Raw genomic sequence first — 24,956 nt, forward strand, 5'->3', positions numbered from 1 at the left:
GTGTTACAACATTGGTTTTCAAAGATTAACATTTACGATTATAGTAAAATTAAGTTTCACAAAGTTAAATTTCTTTAACACTTCATTTCACAATGAATCTAACTCCTTACAATCTATCAAAATGGTATTATTTCATGGGTTTTTTTTTTTTTTTTTCCTTTTTTTAAAGCATTGGTGTGCTTCTTAAGTAAAATGTTAACATGGGGCCCAAATATATAAAACAGAAAGTGAAGCTGTTCCAGTTAAGGGGGGGGCTTCGAGAGGGACCTCACACTTCCCCACATGTCACCTCTTCAGACACTTAGGGCGTTAAGCATACTCTGGGAGCCACGGCATTAAAATATTAACAATAGACACTAAATGAGATTTCAAAGATAAAAGAAAAACTAGGAAGTCCATTCAGTATCCGACGCTTTTTAAGCCTCTGCTTTTCCACATGCTTTTCTTTAGTTTCACTGCTTTAGAAAATTCTCTGAACGTTACCCGTCCGAATGGCAGCTATGTGTACTTCTGCACCTAGGAAACTTGCCACAAGATAGACGCTGCTAAATAGGATCCAAGAGCAATGATATTTAAACACATTTTTTTAAGGTAGTCCATTGTTTATACAAATAAAAATAAAACACTTCTCATGGATAAAGCCCCACAGCCAAGAGAATGGTTGGGAAGATGAAGCATCACAATAAATCAAAAGGAGATTCTAAGTAAATGTAGGATCATGGGGCCTTAGCCAACAGGGCAGAAGAGGCAACAATGGTTACACAATCCTTGCACTGGGCATGTACAGGAAGGGCTGGGCTGCAGGGAGGTGGACCTCTGTGCACAGTGATAGCGATTCACGATAGGAAGGGTGTGGTGGACCCCAGTGGGCGCAGAACCACAGGGAAGCATCTGCTTAAGGCTACATGTGGTAAGAGTTATTCACTGCAAAAAAGGAAATCCATGAGACACGTGGGCCTTCTGGTTACCTGGTTGAGCGTGCTCATTAAAAGCCTTTCCTTGGCAGTTTGTTCATGTCACAATCACTTCTACAGAATGCACGCGCTAATGGACTGCGTGTAACGTGCCGGGGTCTCTTCTAAGTGCTTTACAAACATTACTCATTTCATCTTCATAACAACCCTACAAGGTAGGCACTATGGTTAGCTTCAGTTTTGCAGACAAGAAAATAAGCACAGAGAGATCGAGCAACTTGCCCGAGATCATTAAGACTTGAAAATGTTGATCTCGGGTTCAAGGCCCTTTCAAGAGAAGGCAGGACACCTTGGCTAGGAAGAGACACGTGTCCTAGAAAAACCCCAGGAGTCGGCCTGAGTTAAAAAGGGAAAAGCAGCACCAGAATGATACTCCATGTGTTCATCACACTGTGAGGCTATGATCTCTAAACGAGTTTTACCTCTAACAGGATAAATATAAAGTATACACAGATGGACACAGCATTTCTTCCATTCTGAGTAAAGGTCCTTGGTAAGTTTGAATTTGTTTTGAAATGTCTGAAGTGAAGTCATACCATCAAAGCATGGCATCCCAGCTAAGCCAACTAGACGCTGATGCAGAGAGCACATACTTCTCTATCACTGACTAGCATGGAAAAGACGGTAAATAAATATTAAGTTTAATATAAAAAAAGTGGTTTCAAATAAGGTTTTAAGAATAACCTTGTACATTCCAATTCATTACTTTATCATATTCTTGAATTCTTTGCTTTATGTGAGAAAGTTTATTCTTCAGATAATCACAGCGTTCTTTTTTTTCCAGAAATGTGGGATCCTGGAGGAGAAACACAACCAATATTTTAGCTTCTAGTTTCCTCAGTGAAGAACACAGAAACGTATTATCACCTGGAAAATGACCCTTCATAGCAGATTTCCTGCAACAGATTTTAAAATCTTCCTAAGAAGAATAACAGCTCTTTACATTTTTAAAGATGATTTTATTTTTTAGAATACTAAAAGTTTCACAGCAAAATTGAGTGGGAAATACAGAGAGCTGAGACAACTTTAACTTTAGTAGTTTAAAATATATCAAAGAGCAAATAATAAGTACAGAAAGGATTAATAAAAGCTCTCTCCAGCCTCTACTGATCTGTGCAATTACAGATGGAGTGAAAAATGTAAATCAACTTAATTTTTTTTGAAGGAAATGTCAGTGAAAAGTTCTATATTGGTGCTCATTTCTCTAGGTTGCTAAAAACCAGGATGTAACAGAATGTGTTCAGGACAGAGAAGAGAAGAAAAGGCATTCAGGAGCCACTCATGTTCTCTAGTAAGTAGCATCTGAAGAAATATTAAAAAAGAGCTACTTTAGCTGAAAGAATCTAAGGTCTGTCAGCTGTCACCACTGTACCTGGATAAGAATATACTTTGAAGAAGAAAATGGGTTTACTCACATTCTTTTTTTTCTTAAACTCTTCATGGATTCTGGAAATTCTCTCATGTTCCTAAAAATAATATATTGTACACTTCAATTAAAACACCTGCATTTACTCAAATCATAGCTCAAGATTATCTAAGTACACTGGGAATTAGAACAGAAAATAATTTTTATCTAAGACGATAATTAAAGTATTCACACACTAAAATTCAATTCACTGGACAAAGATTAGAGGGCTTACCACCTGCCACACTCATTGGGATCTAGGGGTGAACATGAGAGAAAGGCCCCCGCCTGCATGAAACCAGCACCGAGTCCCAGGGCCACTACACACCAGCTGTGTGACCCTGGGCAAGCCGTTTATCCCAGCACTCCGCTCTCTTACCAGTAACCCCAAGTACCTCATTAAGTTATGAGAAGGTTCACATATTTGAAATGATCCTTGTAAAGTGCTTGGTATGTAATAACCACATTACACACTGGGATTAAGAGGTTGAGACTATTCGACTTTCAAAAATAACTAAATAAGGTTCCTTCGAACTAAGAACATATTTATAATAAATACGAAATTTGTTAATGGACTGAACAGTCTGTCCACAGGGAACAGATTACTAAGGCAATTTATCCATGTAAAACCTGTGCTTTAGAGTTGTCAGACACTGTAAACCTAAGACATAAAATATAAAATATAATGTTTAGTTCTAAAAGCCTCCCCTGAGAACATTTCTCATCACCCACCCACATTCTTTTCGTGACATATTTTAATTCTTCTGTGCCTTTCACATGAGTTTCATTTGTGCTTTGATCATTGGCCAGCATCAGGTGACCAGCTAATTCAGTTGTCACCTGTCTGAAGAGGGCCTGGACTGGAGGAAACTAGCTGCCCGGGGCCAGTGGTGCAGTGATGGAGATGCAGGCAGGGATAAGAACAGCAAAACCTATCCTAGAGGCTGTCTGAAAAACGGAATTTAAGACACTGAGGACCGGACAGATTATTTTGAGCAATATTCCTATTTTATAGGCTTAGAAAAGTCATGTGATTAATTTTTCAAGGGCACACAAGCAGGTCTTTGAGAGAACCTATACCTCCAAACCAGCCCGCTGGGCTTTGGAACACCGCCCTGGGGACCTGCCAGGAAATGAATGGGCCTTCCCTCAGATTCCCGTCCATGGCAAAGCTCAGCCTGTGGCCTACGAGAAGTTAACTTTTTGTGATACAATTAATATTTCTACTTTAGATAGGGACTTGAGGAGACATGGAGACTAACTGTGGCCTCGTCATTTGGCTACTTACTTACCATGCTGTGTACAAACCACAGGAAATGATTATTGTTGATATTGTACAGAAATATCATGGGGGGAGCCAGTCTTACCCCGTACTATAATCAGGCCCTTCCCACCCATCAATTGCAGACCCACACAGCTGAGCCCTTGCCCATCCACACAAAGCCCATAAACCAGAGCCCACTGGGTCCAGGCTCAAAAGACTACACGATTGGATTGTCAGCATCCTGTCTGTCAACCAGCTTGCTCTTCCCAGCCTGTGCCCAGCCAGTCTCCTGGGGCCTGCTCAATCCTTCCTGCACTCCTTCGAGGGCTATAAATTTGGGCGACCTCCTGGAACTGTGGACCCTGTTTATCTTTCAAATGGTATTAAGTGACTCTTGACCTGCAATATTTGCTGGATTTTTCCTGCTTCCTGGTACTGGCATCTCATAGGAAACACCATTCCTTTGCTCCAGGAGTGGGAAATTGTTACTGCTCTAGATATTTTGGCTTAGAGAGCTCATAATTATAACTGATTTAAATGTACACTTAAAAAAGTCTGTGGTCAAAACAAAGATGCCCAGTCAATATGGATCACAGCAGCAGAATACATATATATAAAATACGTATATATATATTAGTTATATACATACATTAACTTGCTTGACATTTGTTAAAAATGCTGTGAGTTTTAAAAATTTGAATTATAGGGGCGCCTGGGTGGTTCAGTCAGTTAAGCATCTGCCTTCAGCTCAGGTCATGATTCCAGGGTCCTGGGATCGAGCCCTGCATCAGGCTCCTTGCTCAGCGGGAAGCCTGCTTCTCCTTCTCCCCCTCCCCCTGCTGCTCCCCCTGCTTGTGCTCTCGTTCTGTGTCAAATAAATAAAAATTTTTATAAAAAATTTTTGAATTCTACAAATAATAGCTTAGATTAATACATCGTCTTTTAAAAGGTTAGGATATTACAGACAAATGTTCATAGCATTATTCATCACAGCCAAAAAGTGGAAACAGCCGAAATGTCCATCAGTTAATAAATGGATAAACAAAATGTGGTATATACAAACAATAAATACCACAAAAAGGAATGAAATGCTGAATCTTGCTACAATATAAATGAACCTTAAAAACATTATGGAAAGGGGTGCCTGGTGGCTCAGTCGGTTAAGCGACTGCCTTCGGCTCAGGTCCTGTTCCCAGTGTCCTGGGATCGAGCCCTGTATTGGGCTCCCTGCTCCGCGGGGAGCCTGCTTCTCCCTCTGCCTCTGCCTGCTGCTCTGCCTGCTTGTGCTCTCTGTGTCAAATAAATAAATAAAAATTCTTAAAAAAAAAAAAAGTTATGGAAAGCCAAACACAAAAGGCCACATAGTATATCATTCCATTTATATGAAATGTTCAAAATAAGCAAATCCGGGGTGCCTGGGTGGCTCAGTCGTTAAGCGTCTGCCTTCGGCTCAGGTCATGATCCCAGGGTCCTGGGATTGAGCCCCACATCAGGCTCCCTGCTCCGCGGGAAAGCCTGCTTCTCCCTCTCCTACTCCCCCTGCTTGTGTTCCCTCTCTCGCTATGTCTCTCTCTGTCAAATAAATAAATAAAATCTTAAAAAAACAAAACAAAACAAAACAAAATAAGCAAATCCATAGAGACAAAAAGTACATTAGTAGTTGTCAGTGGTTGGAGAGGGGCAGGGATGGGGACTATGTGCTGATGGGTATGGGGTTTCTGGAGTGATGAGAATGTTCTAGAATTAGGGAGTGGTAATGGTTATACAACTTTGTGAATGTACTAAAACCCTGTGAACTGTTCAATCTGAATTTTATGGTATGTGAATTGTGTCTCAATAAAAAATGTACATCTGATAAAAAATGCCACGGATTACCAGGGCATCCTGATTCCAGAAATATTAAAATGTGATCCCCGCCCCCCCAACCTTAAACTCCAGAACATTACAGAAAGCGACTGAGTCCCTGGTGACTGCTGTGAGCTCTTCCCTGGCTCCCTCTGTCACTATCACGGTTATCAGTCTGTTGTGTGTGCCCAGCGGCTCAGATCTACTCTCTGTCCTTATGCACTGTGCTCTTTGGACCTGGGGTGCTAACTGCTTGGCTGTTACTTACCCCTGGAGAATCTGGAGAATGCATGACCCCTGGTTGCTCCCCTACACGCTGCCCACCCCTTTGTGAATAAATCTTTTTTGAATTATCTTAGTTTGAGTGTGCCATCAGTCTCCTTCGGGACCCTGATGGACTCAGTATGTATCTTAGGCAAATTTGTATTTCACTTAAGTAAGAAAATAAAACAATTGTTTTATAACTGTTTAATAATTGAGGGCAAAAGACACGAAACTATATAATGTGAACTGTAATCCTGATAGTGCCCTTGAAGATCTCAAATAACTTTCCTAGACACAGACAGCAAATGCACATGGTTATTACACCCTCCCCACATTTACGTGAAGGTTGGATTTTATCCTTCCTTTTTCAGGGCTCCTCCTAGGCAGCTGCAGGCACTGACCTGTTGGTTTTCTGAACAACGTGGCAGTCTGCTCATCACTGCATCCAGCTCATCAAACTTCCTCAAGACGGCCTGGACTTCTGCAGAGAGCTCTTTGTACTCTGAAAACTGGTCTTGGAACACAGCTTTATAGCGTTCTCGTTCATCTTCTGTCTGAATCACAGGGTATTTTCTGATGGAAAAAATTAACCAACGTTGTGACTTCTTCACTAAAAATAGGCTGAATGGAAAATCAGCCTAGCTTATTCCTCAGTGACCGTGCCGTATCTTCAATTCAATATATTACCTCTCCAGGAATAAACAACTCTTTAAATATAAATGTTATTAAGCAGAGAAAATGAAATGCCCAAACGGGATCTCTCCATTTCTACCTCAAAGGAGGATTTAAACAGACACTCACGCTACATAGTCGGGCATCACGATAGGCTTAGGGATGTGGCCTGGCGGGATGTGCCCACTCAGAAGTTCAGGTTTCATTTTTGTTGGTCTCAATTCTTTGAAATTAACTTCTTGGTCTCTCTGTCTGTCAGCACCGGTGGCCATATCACACTACAGTTTGGGAGAAAAAGAGGATTTATTTGTAAACAGAGGCAGAGGAAGAGGGCAAAAAAACCCCATGAATTTATCTTAGAAGAAAATGGTGGGGAGAAGCAGGAGGAAGAAAAGTAGAAGCAGCAATTAACATTTCACTTGAGAATTACATCTTTTATAGTCACAAAATTGTTCCGAATGTCTGTAATAGCTAAGGGGAACCACACTGAGGTACAGGAAGGAGTACACGACAGGTAAAACAATCGTGTGTATGTCAAATGTGGATGATGAAATGCTAAATGTGGGGTCTTAAGTACTTTATTTAGCATTTATGCCCCAACTAGCTATAAGAGAATACAAAATGTAGGGCGCCTGGGTGGCTCAGTCGGTGAAGCGTCTGCCTTCAGCTCAGGTCATGATCCCAGGGTCCTGGGCTAGAGCCCTGCATCGGGCTCCCTGCTCAGCAGGGAGCCTGCTTCTCCCTCTGCCCCTTCCCCAGCTTGTGATCTCTCTCTCTCTCTCTCAAATAAATAAATAAAATCTTAAAAAAAAATACAAAATGTAGTTCAAAATAAGAAATTCAGGGGAAAAAATGGAACAAGGCTACTTAAATGGAAAGGGAAAAAATGTCACGGGGAACTTGAGATGAATCAACCACAAGCAGCCACCGAGTAGGTCAGAAAGGGAGACGAGTTACATTGTTTTCATTACCTGAAAAGGAAAGCAAGCAAACACAGAAGAAAGGTGGGGGAGGCCTTTCAGCTGTCCAAGAGTTCTGAGCCTGTGGTTCCCTGGTTTAAGTCACCCCGGTTTCTCAACTGGAAAGTTCTTAGAGGTGTTTTTAGCAAAAAATGGTACATTCAAAAGAGGAGAAGTAGCACAAGATGAAACGGCCTGGAAAGGAAGTAGCGGGGCACAGGCCTCCAAGCTCTAAAATACTGATGCACGGGAAGCAGGACCGTCAATGCCCAGGGAAACCCACTCTGGAATGGGCAGGCTCACATGGACGTGCAGCATTGGGGAAAGACCATTCAGGGGCCCCAATGGGCACTGCCCAGAACACCAACCACACTGGTGAGGCAGGTGGATGCCGGGAGAGGAGTTTCCATTTTACACGGGAACCAGCCAGGTTCAGAGAGATTAAGTAAATTTTCTAGGGCCTCACAGCTGGGAAGTGGAAAAGCCATGATTAAAATCCAGAACTTTCTGGGGCATCTGGGTGGCTCAGTCTGTTAAATGTCTGACTCCTGATCACAGCTCAGGTCTTGATCTCAGGGTTATGAGTTCAAGCCCTGCCTTGGGCTCCATGATGGGCATGGAGCCTACTTAAAACAAACAGGGGTGCCTGGGTGGCTCAGTTGGTTGAGTGTCTGCCTTTGGCTCGGGTCGTGATTTTGGGGTCCTGGAACTGAGCCCTACATCAGGCTCCCTGCTCAGAGGGTAATCTGCTTCTCCCTCTGCCGCTCCCCCCAGCTCGTGCTCTCTCTCAAACAAACAAACAAACGAAACAACAACAGAACTTTTTGGCTTATTGATGCTTTAAATGAATAACACGAGGAAGGTTTACTTAAATGCATACTGTTCCATCCTAAAGTGCCCTGCAATTCCGGCAGCTCCCTAGAAATGGTTGCTTTCTCATTAGAGCAGTAAGCCCCCCCCTCCACTGGCCCCTTGGGACTTCAGCACACACTTGTTGAATTAAACTTCTTGAACTAAACTGAGAGCAGCTTAGCAGGGCTCCCACTTGGCTGAAAACAAATGACACATTTTAAAACTTTGCTCTTTAGCTTGCCAGGCAGAGCTTTAAAATCCTTTTGTTTCCTGATTTCCCTATCTCTGAGGCTGCCTCTTGAGGTTTGGCTTAAGATTAGCTCATCCTAAAAATCACAAGCTTTTAACTCCCCAAACAGCGCAGCCCACACATTAGCCGCGTCAGCGGGTGAGGCAGCTAACCAGCCCTGGGGAGGGTTATGAAGAGAAGCACGGCCCACGGCACCCAGGACCACAGCAGGAGGGGAACCAGATGGCCTCAGCGCAGGAGGCGCGCTGGCCACTGGGTCCCAAACAGCAAGAATGCAACTGAGGAGCAGGAAACCCCGAGGAAAGGAGATTAAACTGGAGTATTTCAGGGAACACCTTCTGAGGTTAGTATTCATTCTCCTCTGTCTCCACTATTTAAGATGCCATTTCTTCAAACTAAGGAATTCTTACCTGTTTGATCTTGATAATGAACCACAGTATTAAAAAGAGGGGAACGGGGACCCCCTGGGTGGCTTAGTCAGTTAAGCATCTGCCTTCAGCTCAGGTCATGATTCTGGGGTCCTGGGATCGAACCCCGCATGGGGCTCCCTGCTCAGCGGGGAGTCTGCTTCTCTCTCCCTCTGCCTTCTAGCTCCTCCCGCTTGTGCTCTCTCTCTCAAATAAATAAAATCTTAATAAAATAAAATGAGGGGAACCTTTTTTGGCTTAAATAAATGGATTTCTATTTTATGGCATCCTTCTTTAGCTTCTAAATATTTTTTTAATTTTTAAAAAGATTTTATTTATTTGAGAGAGAGAGAGAGAGCATGAGAGGGGGGGAGGGTCAGAGGGAGAAGCAGACTCCCTGCTGAGCAGGGAGCCTGATGCAGGACTCGATCCTGGGACTCCAGGATCATGACCTGAGCCAAAGGCAGTCGCTTAACTAACTGAGCCACCCAGGCACCCTAGCTTCTAGATATTTAACAATCCATTTGCCACACAGCTGGCTGAGGGAGATGCTATGGAGCATGCTCACCCTTCAGAGCTTAACAGCAGCCCCAGGTTCAAAATTCCGGGTTAAAATCATAAATTCTGCCCAGGTAGAATTTTTTCCCCTAGGTAAAGTTTTTCAAGCAGGAACTATCATTTTCCTTATTTGCCCATCCCTAATTCCAAGATTCACTTTTTAATTTAAAAAGGGAGCTTTAAGAAGTCAGAATATTTTCAGAGACTATTTCATCTGCTTTAAATTTTTCTGTTTTTATGCTCTTAACATTTTCTTCCACTGTATTTGGGTGAACCTCACTGATCATCAATTCAGAAAACCTTATTGAGAAAAAAAAAATCTGAAAGTACACATAAGACAAAGAATCAAAACATCGTTAGGCTCTTATCAGAAGGATGAGTTGGGCTCCAGCCGTGGGACACACAACTCTCAAACAGTATTCCTGACTACAAACACACGGCCCCAGATTTCATATGACCTTTCCTTGCTTCTAGCGAAAAATGAGTCTCGTCAGCAAATATCAAAAAAGCTTTATTGTGATGCAAGAGAAAGTAATTAAAAAACGGGGTAAGTAATGCTATGGTTATAATTATTAAGCTTTTCAAATTAAAAAATGCACTGATGAGGGGGGTGGGGGATGGGCATATGGGTGAATGTGAATGGGAGGTCCCCTTCCAGTCAACTTATTCAAGGGGATTAAAGGCACAGCATAAGGAATACAGCCAATGTAATAGTGTTTGGTGACACATGGCAGCTACACTTGTGAGCATAACATAACGTATAGAGAAGTTGAATCACCATGTTGTACACCTGAAACTAACGTAACAGTGTGTGTCAACTAACTTCAATTAAAAAAATGCTTCAGATAAAAACGGACTGAATGTGCTGCCAAGTTAGAAGTAGTGTGCATTTGTCCAGATGCTGAGCCTCTCTCCCTGAGCACACCATGCACTGATGCAGAGGCCCCGATCCCAAACCCACACCACCACCGTCAATGCTCAGATTGGATTCTGAGTTTTCTAGCTTGGAAAAAAATCTGTCCAGCACTTAGGGATTTATTAGAATTTGTTTCTATCTCTGTTTGATCTTACTTTATGTCTGTATATTTCTTTTTAAAAATGATCTTATTTGCTCTTCAAAAAGTGTATTTGTTAAAATACAAAATAAGAAGTTACAGCCCAGTAAATAGTTCCAAACAAGGGACAGGAAACTTAAGTTCAGAGAGGGTAAGTAACTTCCTCAGAATCCCAGAGCTAGTAGTGATCCAATTCAGATTTGCCTGATTCCAAACTTCATTTTGTCTTCATCATACTACGCTGCCTCTCCTGTGGCAGCCTGCCAATCCCTCCCTACGAAGAACTGGGAAGGAAGCAGGTGAAAACGAATGAGAAACTGGTGATCCAACCTTTTCTAAAAGGTTCCTAGTAGGTAAGTCCAATAGAGATGCCCCAGTTAAGTCACGTGATTCCCTCACAGAGGTCTGCCTCTAGAATACACCTAAATGTTGATCCACTGTGATTCACTTCCCAGGGAAAGAGCCCTGTGAAAGGGTGCCCTTTGCATTCAGCTCCCTTATCTTGAAAGACTGTAAATTAATGGGATTGGTATGATTTTCAAAGCAGCCCTAAGAATAGGGGTTCTAACTCTGTTAAGATTATTCCTGACTATTCCAGGACCTCTTGGGAGCTGGGACCCTGCAACACACCCTGGACATGCTGGTACCAGTTTTCCAGGTCAGCCTAGCACTTGCTGGCAGATCTCCCTAATCCTGTCCTACCTATGGAGCCTGCTTCAGCCACATTCTCACCAAACAATGACGCTGACCACCCTAGCATTCCCCAGTTCACCCAGGCCTTTCAGGCTGACTCTATTCTGCACTTATTTAGGACTCTCACCAGGCTGTGATGCAGCCATGATGGTCATTCCTGGCCAGGGTGGGGTTCACGAGTTTCCCCGTCAGTCCCTCTGAGGGAGTAGGACTTATGAAAGGGTTAAGGCAGTACTGGCAATCTGGAGTAAGAGTATTGGCAATGATCTGGCCAAACAACTCGCATGACTCCCAACTGGGAAGAGTGCTCTATTCATTTGGTCAAGGTCACCAACATTGGAAGGCAGCCCATGGGGTAAGTTAGGGAAGCTGCACTTAAATCTCAGACAAAGGGCCAGTGTTATTAATTATTTAATTATTAATTATTTAAACATCAGCTCTACGTTGCTTATGTCAATTTTATTTGAAGTATTTATTAATTTAATTTGTTAAAATCTTAAAAATTTTTTAATAGGTAATATATACACATGATATATAATTCAAAAGTCCAACAGGGTACAGAATGAAAAGTAAGTCTCCCTCTCCCCCTGTCTTCCCACAGTTAAGGCACTGGCCCTCCTAAAGGCAACTACTATCTATCTATCCATCTATCTATGTAACAGTTTAAAAGTGAGCATCCATTTCGCTTACTCTGATTGTGAGTACCCCTGAGTTAACAAGTCTAACTGAAATGCACATCCTGAAAGCAATAATAAATAAATATTTAAAACTAAAGCACAAGGGAATTAGGAAGTTAAAACAAAGTACAATAAAAGCAAAAAAAAAAAAAAAACACCCACAGGTACACAGTCATGTGTGTGACTAATTCTATGAACAATGTTTCAAGTGCATAGGTTTGTAGCTCTAGGTCCACCCTGCCCTGTGAAAGAGGAACTTCAATATTCTGTAGACCAACCAATCCCAGCCTCATTTATCCCATGCCTGGTTAGTCAGGGCTGCTCAAGCATCTCATGATTTCTAAAGATTTATGGATCCTGGCAAGGTGCAACTGCAAACTGCAATTCAGATGACTTAACATACATGTCAGAAGTTATTTAAGACAACTGACCCATTAAAAACTGTGGCTAATTACAGATCCCAATTGCTTTGACCAAGTAACAATGTTGAATTTGAGACATTATCATCCAGAAATTGATTTCCCCAGGAGATAGCAGAGAACACAAATCTCTCTCTCTCTCTTTTTTTTTTTTTTTTGAGAAACACAAATCTTTAAGCAAGTTTAGTTTTATAGTTCTTGGTCACTCTCTCTTTCACACATACTAACACTTTGGGGTTTTCTTTTTCATTAGATTTGTAAGCCCTTGGGAAATGGAGATGATGTACCTTGTAGTATTCATATCACTAGGCCACAATCTAATTGGGACATGTTTGTTCACTGAATGAATGATGACACTGATGTATTAATCACAGTCCCTTGAACAAAGTGTCATTTGTCCACTTCATAAACCCCTTACTTTACCAGGAGCAAAAAATTTTCATACTGTATTTGTGTTATAGAGAATAAAGTTAAAAAAAACCTATAAAAGGTATTTTCAAAATGCATGCACTTAAAGGACTTGTATAAATTAGCAACTCAAAAAGTAGACAGGATACAAACAGTTAACAGGGAAGGAAAAGCAAACATAATATGGGAAAATGCTCAATCTCACTCTTTATAAGAAAAATGCAAATTATAACTACCTTAGGTATCATTTTTCACCTATCAGGTTGACAGATGTCAAGAATTTTCCTAACACTGTGTTGGTCAAGGTGTAAGGAAGCCTATAGTGCTCCTGGGAGTGGAAATTGGTAAAACTTCTACCGGGCAATTTGGCAGTCAAAATAGACATATACGTTCATACAATGCAATACTGTAGCTATAAAAAGAGAATGCATAAGTTCTTTATGTAGTAATAAGTAAGTATCTTAGAAATGTATTGTTAAGAGAAAAAATAAGGGACATAACAGTGTGTGTGGTATGCCAGCATTTGCGTGAAAGGGGGAGTAAAGTGTGTGTGTGTGTATACATGTACGTTACATAGACAGATAATATAAACACACGTCTGAAAGGAAACACGTGGCACTGCTAACAATGGTTCCTTCCAAGCGGGAGAACTGGGAAGCTGAGGCATGAGGTGTGAGAGAAGACTTTGTTATTAGAGACCCTCTGAATTTGAACCAAGTAAATACACTCCCTTTTCAAAGAAACAAATCCAAAGGTTGGATTCTCAACTTCTTGCTTAGAAATAATGCCCAATATCTTAAAAAAAGGACTTTTCAATGAGGTAAAATTATGATTATTAATATATATTAGTTTTCTTTAAAGATTTTATTTATTTATTTGACAGAGAGAGAGAGAGAAAGAACGAGAGCACAAGCAGGGGGAGCAGCAGAGGGAGAGGGAGAAGCAGGCTCCCTGCGAGCAGGGAGCTTGATGTGGGGCTGGATCCCAGGATCCTGGGATCATGACCTGAGCTGAAGGCAGATGCTTAACTGACTGAGCCATCCAGGCATCCCAAAATATATTAGGTTTTTACATATATGTAAATAATTATAATAACATATCATTTAATCCTCTTGGCAAATATGTGAGGTAGGAATCAATTATTTTTTTTAAAGATTTAAAAAAAAATTTTTTTTAGGAATCAATTATTATTATTTTTTTTAAAGATTTTTTTTATTTTTATTTATTTGACAGAGAGAGACGCAGCGAGAGAGGGAACACAAGCAGGGGGAGTGGGAGAGGGAGAAGCAGGCTTCCCGCTGAGCAGGGAGCCCGATGCGGGGCTCGATCCCAGGACCCTGGGATCATGACCCGAGCCGAAGGCAGACGCTTAACGACTGAGCCACCCAGGTGCCCCAGGAATCAATTATTATTATTCCAATGTTACAGATGAAGAAATCAAGGCATGGAAAGGTAAATACCTTGACTACTGCCATGATGTTAGTCAATTCTGGGCATAGGAATTTTCTTTCTCCACAACAAAATTTAACATCTGAAAGCAAGGTGAGAAGGACAGAAAAGAACAGCAAAGAACTGTAAAAAGACTAAAGAAAGTTTGAGAGAATCCCCTTGACTTAAAAAAATTTAATTTTTTTAAAATTTAAATTAAACTTTTTAATTTAATTTTAAACATAAGGAGAACCTTGCATAATCTTTTAACTAACAAAATGAAAAGAAGCTATAAAAACTATAGAACTGATAGTTTTGCCCAGTATACACCATATGCATGTCCAATTTGGTCCTTTCATTATGAGAAAAAAGCTAAAAGTTGAACTGGATATTCAGTCAGGAACTCAATGTAACAGATACACTTTCACAGACAGATGATCTACTCTGTAAACAGAGAAGGGAGAAAGTATTGAACAATCTAGACATAAAATACAATGTGAACTTTATTCTTACCATTTTCCTTTTGGATGGCAAAGATGGCTCACTTATCTAGAACAAAAAAAGAGTTAAAATGACTTTTCAGAGGGGTGTGAGGCTACTTTGTAAATATTTTCATCCATTTGCATTTATAGCCCAATCTCAATTTCACAGACATTGATTCTCTACTTGACAGATGTTCCTCCTCCTCATCTGGGCAACTTTCGATGGGCTAGTGGAGAAGCAGACGATGTGGGTTAACTGTAACTCCCTGTCCGTCAGTCAGGAACACACGGCAGGGTTGGAGGTACAGACATGACAGAGACTATTAGGTAATTGCTTTGAATTACCCAGAGATTTTTATTTATTCTTGGCTCCCATTACCTTGTGCAATTAAATAATTTGAAACAGTTATAGTTATAAAATTAATAGAAAAAAACCCACAGGCCATTATAGCCTCTAACTTTTAAGAAGTTACAGCAACATACAAACTGGCACAACCTCCTACATGAGAGCTAATTCAAGTCTAATCAACCATTATAAAAAGTCTTATGGAGGCGCCTGGGTGGCTCAGTCGGTTGAGCGTCTGCCTTTGGCTCAGGTCACAATCCCGGGGTCCTGGGATCCAGCCCCACATCAAGCTCCCTGCTCGCAGGGAGCCTGCTTCTCTCCCTCTCCTCCCCGCTTGTGCTCTCTCTCTCTCTCTCTCAAATAAATAAATAAAATCTTTGGAAAAAAAAGTCTTACGGAAACAAGTTTTGAGAAAGGAGAAAGAAAGGAATGTATTATGTTGGTAATTAAAGTCATACTCATGTGGAATTTTGAAATGACATTAAGAAGTCTGTTGTTGGGATGTCTGGGTGGCTCAGTTGGTTAAGCGTCTGCCTTCGGCTCAGGTCATGATCCCAGAGTCCTGGGATCGAGTCCCACATCGGGCTCCCTGCTCAGCGGGGAGCCTGCTTCTCCCTCTGCCTGCCGCTCTCCCTGCTTGTGATCTGTCTCTCTCTGACAAATAAATAAATAAAATCTTAAAAAAAAAAAAAAAGTCTGTTGTTATTAGACTTACAAAAAATCATGAGTAAGTGTATGTGTTTCATATCTGCACTTCACATTGATTAAAATTTGAAATTATTTTGTATACACAGATGTAAATTTAAGAAATATGCTTAATGTGCTGAGATAAATTTTTAGAAATAACTTGAATCTATGTTCTAGTAAGTTCTAGCAAGATTAATATATTTTGTGATGAGACAGTATGGATCACAATGAGACATGCTGAGGTTCTTTGTGTAACACATAAGGTACCTGTTAGAAAATTAGTGAAGTTTTTTGTTGTTGTTATGTGTAAGATTCCTATGAGAGATTAAATACAAAATATATAGGTGAGTAAATAAATAGGTTACTGAGTAAATAAGGGCAGGACTTCATTTTTACCTATAGTTTTGCCCATATATATAGTATTTGCAATTATATAGTATCTAGGAAATCTTTTAAAAGTGGGAAAAGAGGGCGCCGGGGTGGCTCAGTAGGCTAAGCGTCTACCTTCTGCTGAGGTCATGATCCCAGGGTCCTGGGATCAAGTCCCGCATCGGGCTCCCTGCTCAGCGGGGAGTCTGCTTCTTTCTCTACCCTTCCCCATGCTCATACTTTCTCTGTATCTCACTCTTTCTCTGAAATAAAATATCTTAAAAAAAAAATGGGAAAAGAAAAATGCATAATAAGTTGACTCAAAATTAAGAAAAAATTAGTAAGACATTGTTGGTAGCATAGGAAATTCTACTACACACTTCTCTGAAGAAAACAAAACATTAACTTATTTCAGGGTATAATGAAGCTAAAGGAACATACTCTAACATTTTTGCTACTGTTCAAATAAAATAGTTTTAAATATGGCTTTTATATAACCTTATCCTCCAGGTATTATTATTAATAATAATAATTCTCCTTCTCCTTCTTCTTATATTTAATTAGTTAAATCCTAGAAATAAAAACAAGTGCCAGGCTCCCATTCTAATTTGGGAACACACATCTTCCCAAAATAAGAATGAAACATCAAAATGCCTGGGCAAGTTTTCACAGAGTATGTTCATTACAACTCAGCCTCTCAATACTTAAAAAAACCAAACATGGTTCACTCTATTCTTACTTGACTTTATTTAAGTCACTGGAAGAAAGCGCTGCTCGTCGTTAACATGTATATGAGCACTTTCCTCCTATAACTGAAAAGTTTTGTTCTTTATTAAGCTTTACCACACTAAAGAATCAACCCTGTTCTCAAACTTACTTTAATGAGGAGATATTTATTGTACTGAAAGTGGTGTTATTCTTTGTTGCGGAAATTTGGTAGCTGTGTCTCCCCTTAAGCATCACAGACGTAGCGCAGCTGACAAACTCTGTGCTGTGTTCCGTATCTGGTGCCCAACGCAGTGCTATGCAGCGGTGACACGCCACGGTGGGTTATCCCACCAAAAGCAGATCGGACACTGAGCTAGGACTTTCGAATTTCAGATCATTTAAGAAACAAAAATGGCTTTTATAAAATCTTTGTTTCGACAACTATACATATCTAACAAGGGAGAAAATAACAGGAAAAAAATGAAGGATGGTGAATGAATGAAGGATGAATGAAGGATGGTGAAATTCCTTACCTCCTGTTGTTCCATGTACTCCCTATGTCTCCGAGCTGCCTCGTGCCTCCATAACTTTAGGCAAACCAAAGCACTAATGAGATAAACAATCATGGTGACAAACAGGAAGATCATCGCTGCTATCTGTCCTCCTTCCACCCGGCAGAACACTGCATTCATCGGCGTATTAAACAACGGATAGTAGCAGAGTCCACCTCGGTTGGTATCATTCACATAGACTATGGCCGCAGCCATATACAAAATAAACAAGGCAACGTTAACTCCAAATTCAGTTAGAGGCCACCAATTAGAATCCAAAAGAATGGTCCGGTAATACATGGACATGCCGAGAACCAGAATAATAACGGTGGCGATCCAAGCTAATCCAGCAACCACGAGTACAAACGGGGTTTTGGGGCCACTGTAGTAATAGCCCCCATAGGTGCTGCCCAGACCACCAATACCTCCCATGCCATAGGGCTGTGAGTAGCCAAACAGGTTATACCACTCGCTGTCCTTGTAAATGTAAGCTGTGACGCAAGCGAAGACACCAGCCCCCAAAAGCAGCTCCACCACACCCAGAATTCGCAGCAGGCCTGCCCACGACTTCATGTAGGCGTACCTCAGGTTATACTCTTCCACCTTCTCACTGTACGTTCGGGCGGTCTGGGTGTGTCGGCCTAGTGAGCCATAGGGGTCGTGGGGAAACATCGCCTCAGCCTCTTGCGGGGAATTAAAGGTTCCTTCTGGGCCTCCGCAAGGATCCTTGTAGGAGCTGGGGGGTGAGCGGTGGTTTGGTCTTGCGGGAGAAGCTGGGGGCGAACACTCCACTCCATCCGAGATGTAGCTGATGTCAGATACCGGCTTATCCCATCCCGGGTCCTTCTTCTTCCCTCTGAAGAAGTTCTTCCAGGACTCAGGGACAAAGCGCCTTACGGGTTTGAGATCTGGTGCTATGGCCGGTTCCTCGGTGTCACTTGAGTAGAAGTCTGGGCCGAATGGTGGCTGTAATGGGAGAGGGGGTGGTGGCAAGGGATCAGCGCTCACGGCCAGCTCACTGTCACGAAGAGTCTGGAGGGTTCCTATGGTGCCATCTTGACAGGGTGAGTCCCTTGGGACTTCATCATAGTGCCTGTCCCAATTCCTGGATCTTCCATCATTTGACGACATTTGTGACTTTCACACCTGTGGCCAAGATTAAAGTTATCACTTATGCCTAGTTATTTATTCTTTCAATGATGCTGGGATTTTATTCACTTAATGGTAGATGATTGTATTTAGGAAACCAATATGGTCAGGTCTAATTATCATGATATGTAAAAATCATAATATAAATATTTTAAACATATACAACATAATAACCAGGGATAACATCATCATTCTATATGATTTTAAGGGCAATCAAAATTAAAATCTTAGTTCTGAATTAAAACATTTGTAAGTCTAATTTATCTATGAGCACAGTAAACGTGTAGAAACCACGTAAGAAGCTAAATTTTAATCATACAGGATACTAACACATCCCAAGTAGAATCCTTTCCTCAAACACCTAAATCAAAATATTTAATAGTTCGAGCATACCAAAGTTTGATGAGCCAGCAAATACTCTTCATTTTCATTACCTCAAATCTCCTTTGGAATGGCGTGGGAGAAGCAGTCTGTTAAATACAGGGATTGAAGAGCCCCTTTCTTTCTCAAATCAGGGAAGTCAGTTTAGGGGAGTTGCTTCTTCCACTCTAAAATATTAATACTTGATACTCGATTTTAAAAATTGAGTTCTCACAGCGCCTCGGTGGCTCAGCCGTTAAGCATCTGCCTTCGGCTCGGGTCGTGATCCCAGGGTCCTGGGATCGAGCCCCGCATCGGGCTCCCTGCTCGGCGGGAAGCCTGCTTCTCCCTCTCCCTCTGCTTCTCCCCCTGCTCATGTTCTCTCTCTCTCGTTCTCTGTATCTCTGTGTCTCGAATGAATAATAAAAAAAAAATCTTAAAAAAAAAAAAAGGAAATGCATTTCTCTTTAAAAAAATTGAATTCTCGGGGCACCTGGGTGGCTCAGTCGTTAAGCGTCTGCCTTCGGCTCAGGTCGTGATCTCAGGGTCCTGGAATCGAGCCCCGCATCGGGCTCTCTGCTCAGCGGGAAGCCTGCTTCTCCCTCTCCCACTCCCCCTGCTTGTGTTCCCTCTCTCGCTGTGTCTCTCTCTGTCAAATAAATAAATAAAATCTTTAAAAAAAAAAAAATTGAATTCTCAGAGAAAAAAAAATCACTGAAGGTTAAGATTCCCCGAAAGTACAACACAGAGCAACTGTGTATATCATGTGTAGCACTCTTCTCAGAGTGGCCACCTAAAGGCGATTTGCTGTTGCCATAACGACACTCAGTATCTCAGAGGGGATTTGATCCACCTAAAAAATAAGGCAGAGAAAAAGCACTTTCACTAAACCTGTTAATTTCCTTCACAAAATCAGTGAACCTGGACATGTATACAAAAAGGACACTACTCACTAATGTAACTTAAACAGGCACAATAAATTTCTCCCTCACATTGCTTATAAGCGAGTACTTACTGAAAACTCACATACGGGCATACAGCATGTACTTGGCACTATGAAGGTCTCTAAGTTTAAATGGAGAATCCCACCTTTGTGGTGTTGAACCATTTATAAACTCCTCAGGCTTTGTTTTTTTGTTTTAGTTGAGAGAGAGAGAGAGAGAGCAGAGGGAGAGAGAGAATCTTAAGCAGGCTCCACACCCAGTGGGGAGCCTAATGTGGGGCTCGATCTCATGACCTGAGATCATAACCTGAGCCAGATGCTTAACTGACTGAGCCACCCAAGTGCCCCCCTAAGGCTTTGTTTTATTTCATTTTGTAAAATGGAGACCTATTGTTCAACAAATTTACCAAACATCTGCCATGCACCAGGTATGCTAAAAGTGTTATCAGTGAACAAAACCAACTGAAATCCCTGCGTTCATGGAACTTAAGTCTCAGTGGGGGGATTAGAGAGGACAGATAAGGGAAGTGAAATATATCAGATGCTAAGGAACAAAGTGAAGAATGGTGATAAGGAGCACTTTGCCTGTCAGGTGTTACAATTTTAAATAGAATGACTGGGAAGTCTTCACAGAGAATGTGACATCTGAATATAGAAATGAAGGGGGTGAAGGAGGAAGCCAGACAGCTATCAGGGAAAGTGGTTCAGGCAGATGGAACAGCGAGTCAAAAGCCTTGAGGCAGGAGTGCCTGGCAAGTTCAACAACTATTAAGTCATGGAGGCCAGTGGGGCAGCAGCAGAGTGAGTGAGAGGGTAAGCAGCAGAATTAAGTCCGCCTGAATCATTAGAGAGGGCCTTGAAAACCACTGGAAAGGATTTTGGCTTTTACTGGGAGTGAGATGAGAAGACAAGGGAGCATTCTGAGTAGAGCACTGACGGGATCTGACGTGTTTTAATGGGATCACTCTGGATGCTATGTTGAGAGTACACTCCAGGAGACAAGGGAGACAACAGAGGCCACGGACTGAATCCAGTGGACCACGGTGGTAGCAATGGAGATAGAAAGAAGTCAGATTTTTTAATACGGGGAATTAAAAGTTTTTATTATAGAAAATTGCAAACATAATAAAAAGTGAAAAGAATAGTATCATGAACCCTATGTACCCATCAACCAACTTCAATAATTATCAATTTATGACCAATTCTGTTTCATCTATCCCTCCTACCTATTCCTTCTGCCAATCAATTGCTTTGAAGCAAATCTCAGACATCCAATAATTTCATATGCAACATTTCTCCACCCCTCCAAACTGGAGATAGCCCTGGGACAAGCAGCCTGAAGAGTTTGAGATACCCATTAGAAATCCAGGTGGAGACGTCCAGGCGGAAATGTACACACAGAAGGGTAGGTACTACCATAGAGTAGATACTGTCACCCACGGAATGGGTGAAAATGGAGAGAGTTCTAAATTTCTGGGTCTTCTAATGGGGTATCCCAATTTTAGACAATTACTGTGCTAGTTCCAGCATGGTGCCCAGTGCAAAGTAGGAGCTCTATAAATGATAGCAATAAGCAGTTACTTTTGTCTCAGTCATTTATCTCATCTGCATCTAAAAACATTTTATTTTACTTTTTAAAAGACTTTATTTAAATTTACTTGACAGAGAGAGAGCGCACACATAAGGGAAGCCGAAAGCCGAGGGAGAGGCAGAAACAGGTTCCCTCAATCCCAGGACCCTGGGATCATGACCGGAGGTGAAGGCAGAGGCTTAACCAACTGAGCCACGCAGGCGCCCCTGTGTCTAAAAACATTTAAATTCTAGAAATGCACAGTACGACTACAGTTTTGAAATACACTTTCCTAAGAAAAGTAGAAAAAAAAGCACATAAATAACTTCAGCAAGTTTTACATAACTCAATATCCCGTTGCTTAACACACTGGTAAAAAAAAAGTGTGCTTCACTGTAATGGATTCACTTTATCTTCACCTGTGTAAAGTGGCTCATTTGAATTAGAACACCTTACCAATGTTTACATAATAAGAATTTTTAAATAAGCAAAAAAAAAACAGATGTGGAGAATCATGGAATAACAAAATACGTGATTTTAGAAGGGAATGGTGAGCGGTATTTGACCACATCGTCGTTATCTGGTACCCCTTGTGTATCTTTGAGGGTGTCACTGAGAGCCCTCTTGGATTCAGCACGCTGAGGCACAGTGGGGTCTTTGTTTTGGACAAGCCCCGGGACTCTGGCTCCATTCTGTAGGAACACACAGCTCTGAAAGCCATAGCGTGGGAGGATAAATGGTTTCCCCCAAGAAAGTGACACGGGAACCTTTCTCGGTCGCCTTTACAGAAACAGAAGCCTCGCTTTAGCGAGCTTTAAAGTTTTGCTGGGCCCACGAGATGTTTCCGGGCTCCTTGGGAGCAGGGAAAGCCCCGAGGGTTTTAACTCAACCCACGCGTGAGTGACAAGGGACACCGAGCATCTGCGCTGGGGTCGCTCCCGAGCCCGCCGCTCGGCGTCCGGTCCCACCCATCTCTCTCAATCATCGCGTCTGCCCACCCCAGGGAGCACTCGGTCTGCGCGTCCGACAGAAAACCCACTCTCGGTCCGTCGAGATGACGCCCCAAAGCGGCCGGAACTAGGTCCATGCGCAGGTCGGGCTCAGAGGATCCCGGCGCCGGGGAAGGGCGGCGGGCCGGGCGCGCCTCGCCGCGCACCTGTGTCCCCTGGGTGAAAGCGGGCTGGCTGAGCGGCTCTCCTGACGCGCAGGCCCCGCTCTCCCCGGGGCCCTCACCTCTTCCCGCGCCGCGGTCCGGCCTCGGCCGCAGGTTATGGCGGGGCTGAGTGGCGCGCGCTGCGGGGCCCGGAGCCTCGCTTCCGCACCCGCGCACCTGCCGGGGGGCCGCCGGGCCCCTCCCCGTCCACCGCCGCCTCACGTGCCCCCCCCCCCCCCGCCCCGGGCCCACTCACCTGCGCGGTGGCGGGGAAGAGCGCACACGCCGCCCACGGGACTGAAACCCGGCTCAGCTCCCGGGGCGGAGCCCAGCCAAGTTTGCCCCGCCCGGCTTTGTCAGGCCCGGGCTCCCGCTCCCGGCCCGGGAGGGTCGGAGCCCGCCCCGCACCTCGGAGCGGCGGTTACAAACCCAGCTCCGCCCGCGCCACGGCGCGCGCACACAGCTAGGAAAGGTAGTAAGAGGTGTGACCAGTCCGCCGGAGAGTTCTCATCACAAGGTTGCCATTTCTTCCCTATTTTTGAAAAGTTAACAACGGATAAAGGAGAGTCATGTACTACGCCCAATGATACCTGGCCGACAATACATGTTAGGAAATGGTAAAAGAAGAAACGAAAAGAAGTTCAACATTTTAATTTTGATATAAATTAAATACTTTCCAAAAAGCATCTAAAATAGTCCACTGTACAGCATATAAAAATGGTATTTGAGAAGTTAGAGACCAGAGAGAAACTGTGGATAAGGCACAAAGTTTATTTACACTCATAATTGTATACTAAACTGTTTCATAATTCGTATTTACAACCCCATAAAGTTTTAGTATTCTGAATTATTCCTTCACATTCTTTGATATTTGGCATAATGTTCACTCTTCATTCACACTGACCTCCTCTCCCAACACCACTCACAAGACTAAATAAATACTAGAGAAAAAAATTAAGATATTATTTGAAGCTTGATCTGTTTACTTCAAAATGACAGAGAAATCAGGTTTTTGTGCTACAAGAGTGAAGAATTAAACTGTCATTCACTTGAAAAGTATATTATCTCTGTTCAGATACCACTGAATAAAATGCACATGAACCTGCCAAGCAACAACATGACCGGCAGGCTGGTTTCTAGGTCCCATCGCTCTCATAGTCTTCTATTACCAGCTCTTCTTCCTCCATGTCTCCTTGCGCGGAAAAGGGCTGAGGCTGGCTGGCAGGCAGCTCACTCCCACTATTTTGACTCAAAGGCAGACAGCAAGTTTCAGGTTCGGCGGTTTGTGTGGGTTCACCCAGAGCTTCCTCTGCAGGCTGCCCTCCATTAAGCAGGGCTTCATCTCCACTGTCGGGGTCTATCAATCCAGGTTCCCTGTCCGTCAGGGCTTCCATTTTCAACCTGCCAGATTCATAATGCAGGCATCAATAATAACCAAAAAGACGGATACCTTTAAGTTATACCATGCGTGTGAGAATTACGAAGCCATCTCTTCACTTACTTTGACGTGCTCACTGTTTAGCCAAGCCATTTGGTTTATTTAATGATACAAACAAAAGTACAAGGTAAATGACAAAATGTGAAAAAATCATTGCAACTTACAATACAAATGACTTAATTAATGTCTTTGCTAAAGAGTTCTTACAAATTAAAAGAAAAATTAAATAGAATAGAAAAATGGGTAGGGCACCTGGGTGGCTCAGCTGGTTAAGCGTCAGGCTCCTGATTTTGGCTCAGGTCATGATCTCAGGATCGTGAGATCAGGCTCCACACTAAGAGTGGAACCTGCTTATATTTTCTCTCTTCCTAGCCCTCTGCCCCTCCCTCACCTTGTGAGAGCACATGCATGCACTCTCTCTTAAAAAAAAAAAGAAAAATGGGCATAAAACATGGACAATTTACATAAAAAATACAAATGGTAACTAAATTGTTCAACCTAATTAGTAATTTTAAAAATTGAAATTAAGGGGCACCTGGGTGGCTCAGGCGGTTAAGCGTCTGCCTTCAGCTCAGGTCATGATCCCAGCGTCCTGGGATCAAGCCCCGCATCGGGCTCCCTGCTCAGCGGGAAGCCTGCTTCTCCCTCTCCTACTCCCCCTGCTTGTGTTCCCTCTCTCTCTCTCTCTCTATGTCAAATAAATAAGATTAAAAAAAAAAATCTTTAAAAAAAAAAAAAAAAAATTGAAATTAAAATAATGAACTACTACCATCATCTTTAAAACTGGCAAAGACCTTTTATTTATTTAATTAGTTATTAAAGTTTTATTTATTTAAGTAATCTCTACACCCAACGTGGGGCTCAAACACACAACCCTGAGATCAAGAGTCGCATGCTCTTCTGACTGAGCCAGCCAGGTGCCCAAGACCTTTTAAAAAGATTTTAATAAAACCAGTGTCAAGAGCTAGGAGAAAAGAATATACTGATACACTGTAAGTGGACATAAAATTGGCAAAATATTCCCGGAAGTAATCTGGCAATATAGAGCAAAAGCTTCAGAAAAGTGTATA

At 42.3% G+C, this 24,956-nt stretch overlaps 2 protein-coding genes across 4 annotated transcripts in view; both read right to left on the bottom strand.

Moving 5' to 3' along the window:
• Positions 1 to 110: 110 nt before the first annotated feature.
• Positions 111 to 22,775, bottom strand: MARVELD2 (MARVEL domain containing 2). Its single transcript, XM_032403503.1, has 7 exons — positions 22,705 to 22,775; positions 17,256 to 18,419; positions 14,644 to 14,679; positions 6,554 to 6,702; positions 6,154 to 6,325; positions 2,390 to 2,440; positions 111 to 1,770 (listed from the first exon to the last, which is right to left on the bottom strand). Exons 2-7 carry the CDS (start codon positions 18,402 to 18,404, stop codon positions 1,648 to 1,650), a joined length of 1,680 nt encoding a protein of 559 aa, XP_032259394.1. The 5' UTR covers positions 18,405 to 18,419; positions 22,705 to 22,775; the 3' UTR covers positions 111 to 1,647.
• A 309-nt stretch (positions 22,776 to 23,084) lies between these two features.
• Positions 23,085 to 24,956, bottom strand: part of RAD17 (RAD17 checkpoint clamp loader component) — a 33,163-nt gene continuing 31,291 nt past the window's right edge. For 2 of the 3 annotated variants that reach the window (XM_032404263.1, XM_032404265.1), the window contains exon 17: positions 23,091 to 23,849. In XM_032404263.1, coding sequence (XP_032260154.1) covers positions 23,585 to 23,849 — 265 coding nt within the window. In that variant the 3' untranslated portion in view covers positions 23,091 to 23,584. Of the gene's footprint in view, positions 23,850 to 24,956 lie in introns of all 3 variants that reach the window. The other variant, XM_032404264.1, reaches the window with a different exon arrangement.

Source organism: Phoca vitulina, unplaced genomic scaffold, assembly GCF_004348235.1.
Source record: "Phoca vitulina isolate PV1807 unplaced genomic scaffold, GSC_HSeal_1.0 scaffold6, whole genome shotgun sequence".
Classification (NCBI taxonomy): Eukaryota; Metazoa; Chordata; class Mammalia; order Carnivora; family Phocidae; genus Phoca; species Phoca vitulina.

What these genes read in the sequence shown, in the direction of transcription:
- MARVELD2 (XM_032403503.1), bottom strand. Translation starts at nt 18,404, where the DNA reads ATGTCGTCAAATGATGGAAGATCCAGGAATTGGGACAGGCACTATGAT. An exon ending in AGTACATGGAACAACAGGAG is followed by an intron (nt 14,680 to 17,255) that starts GTAAGGAATTTC and finishes TTTTTGTTCTAG; the next exon opens with ATAAGTGAGCCATCTTTGCC. An exon ending in TGCCATCCAAAAGGAAAATG is followed by an intron (nt 6,703 to 14,643) that starts GTAAGAATAAAG and finishes CCCAAACTGTAG; the next exon opens with TGTGATATGGCCACCGGTGC.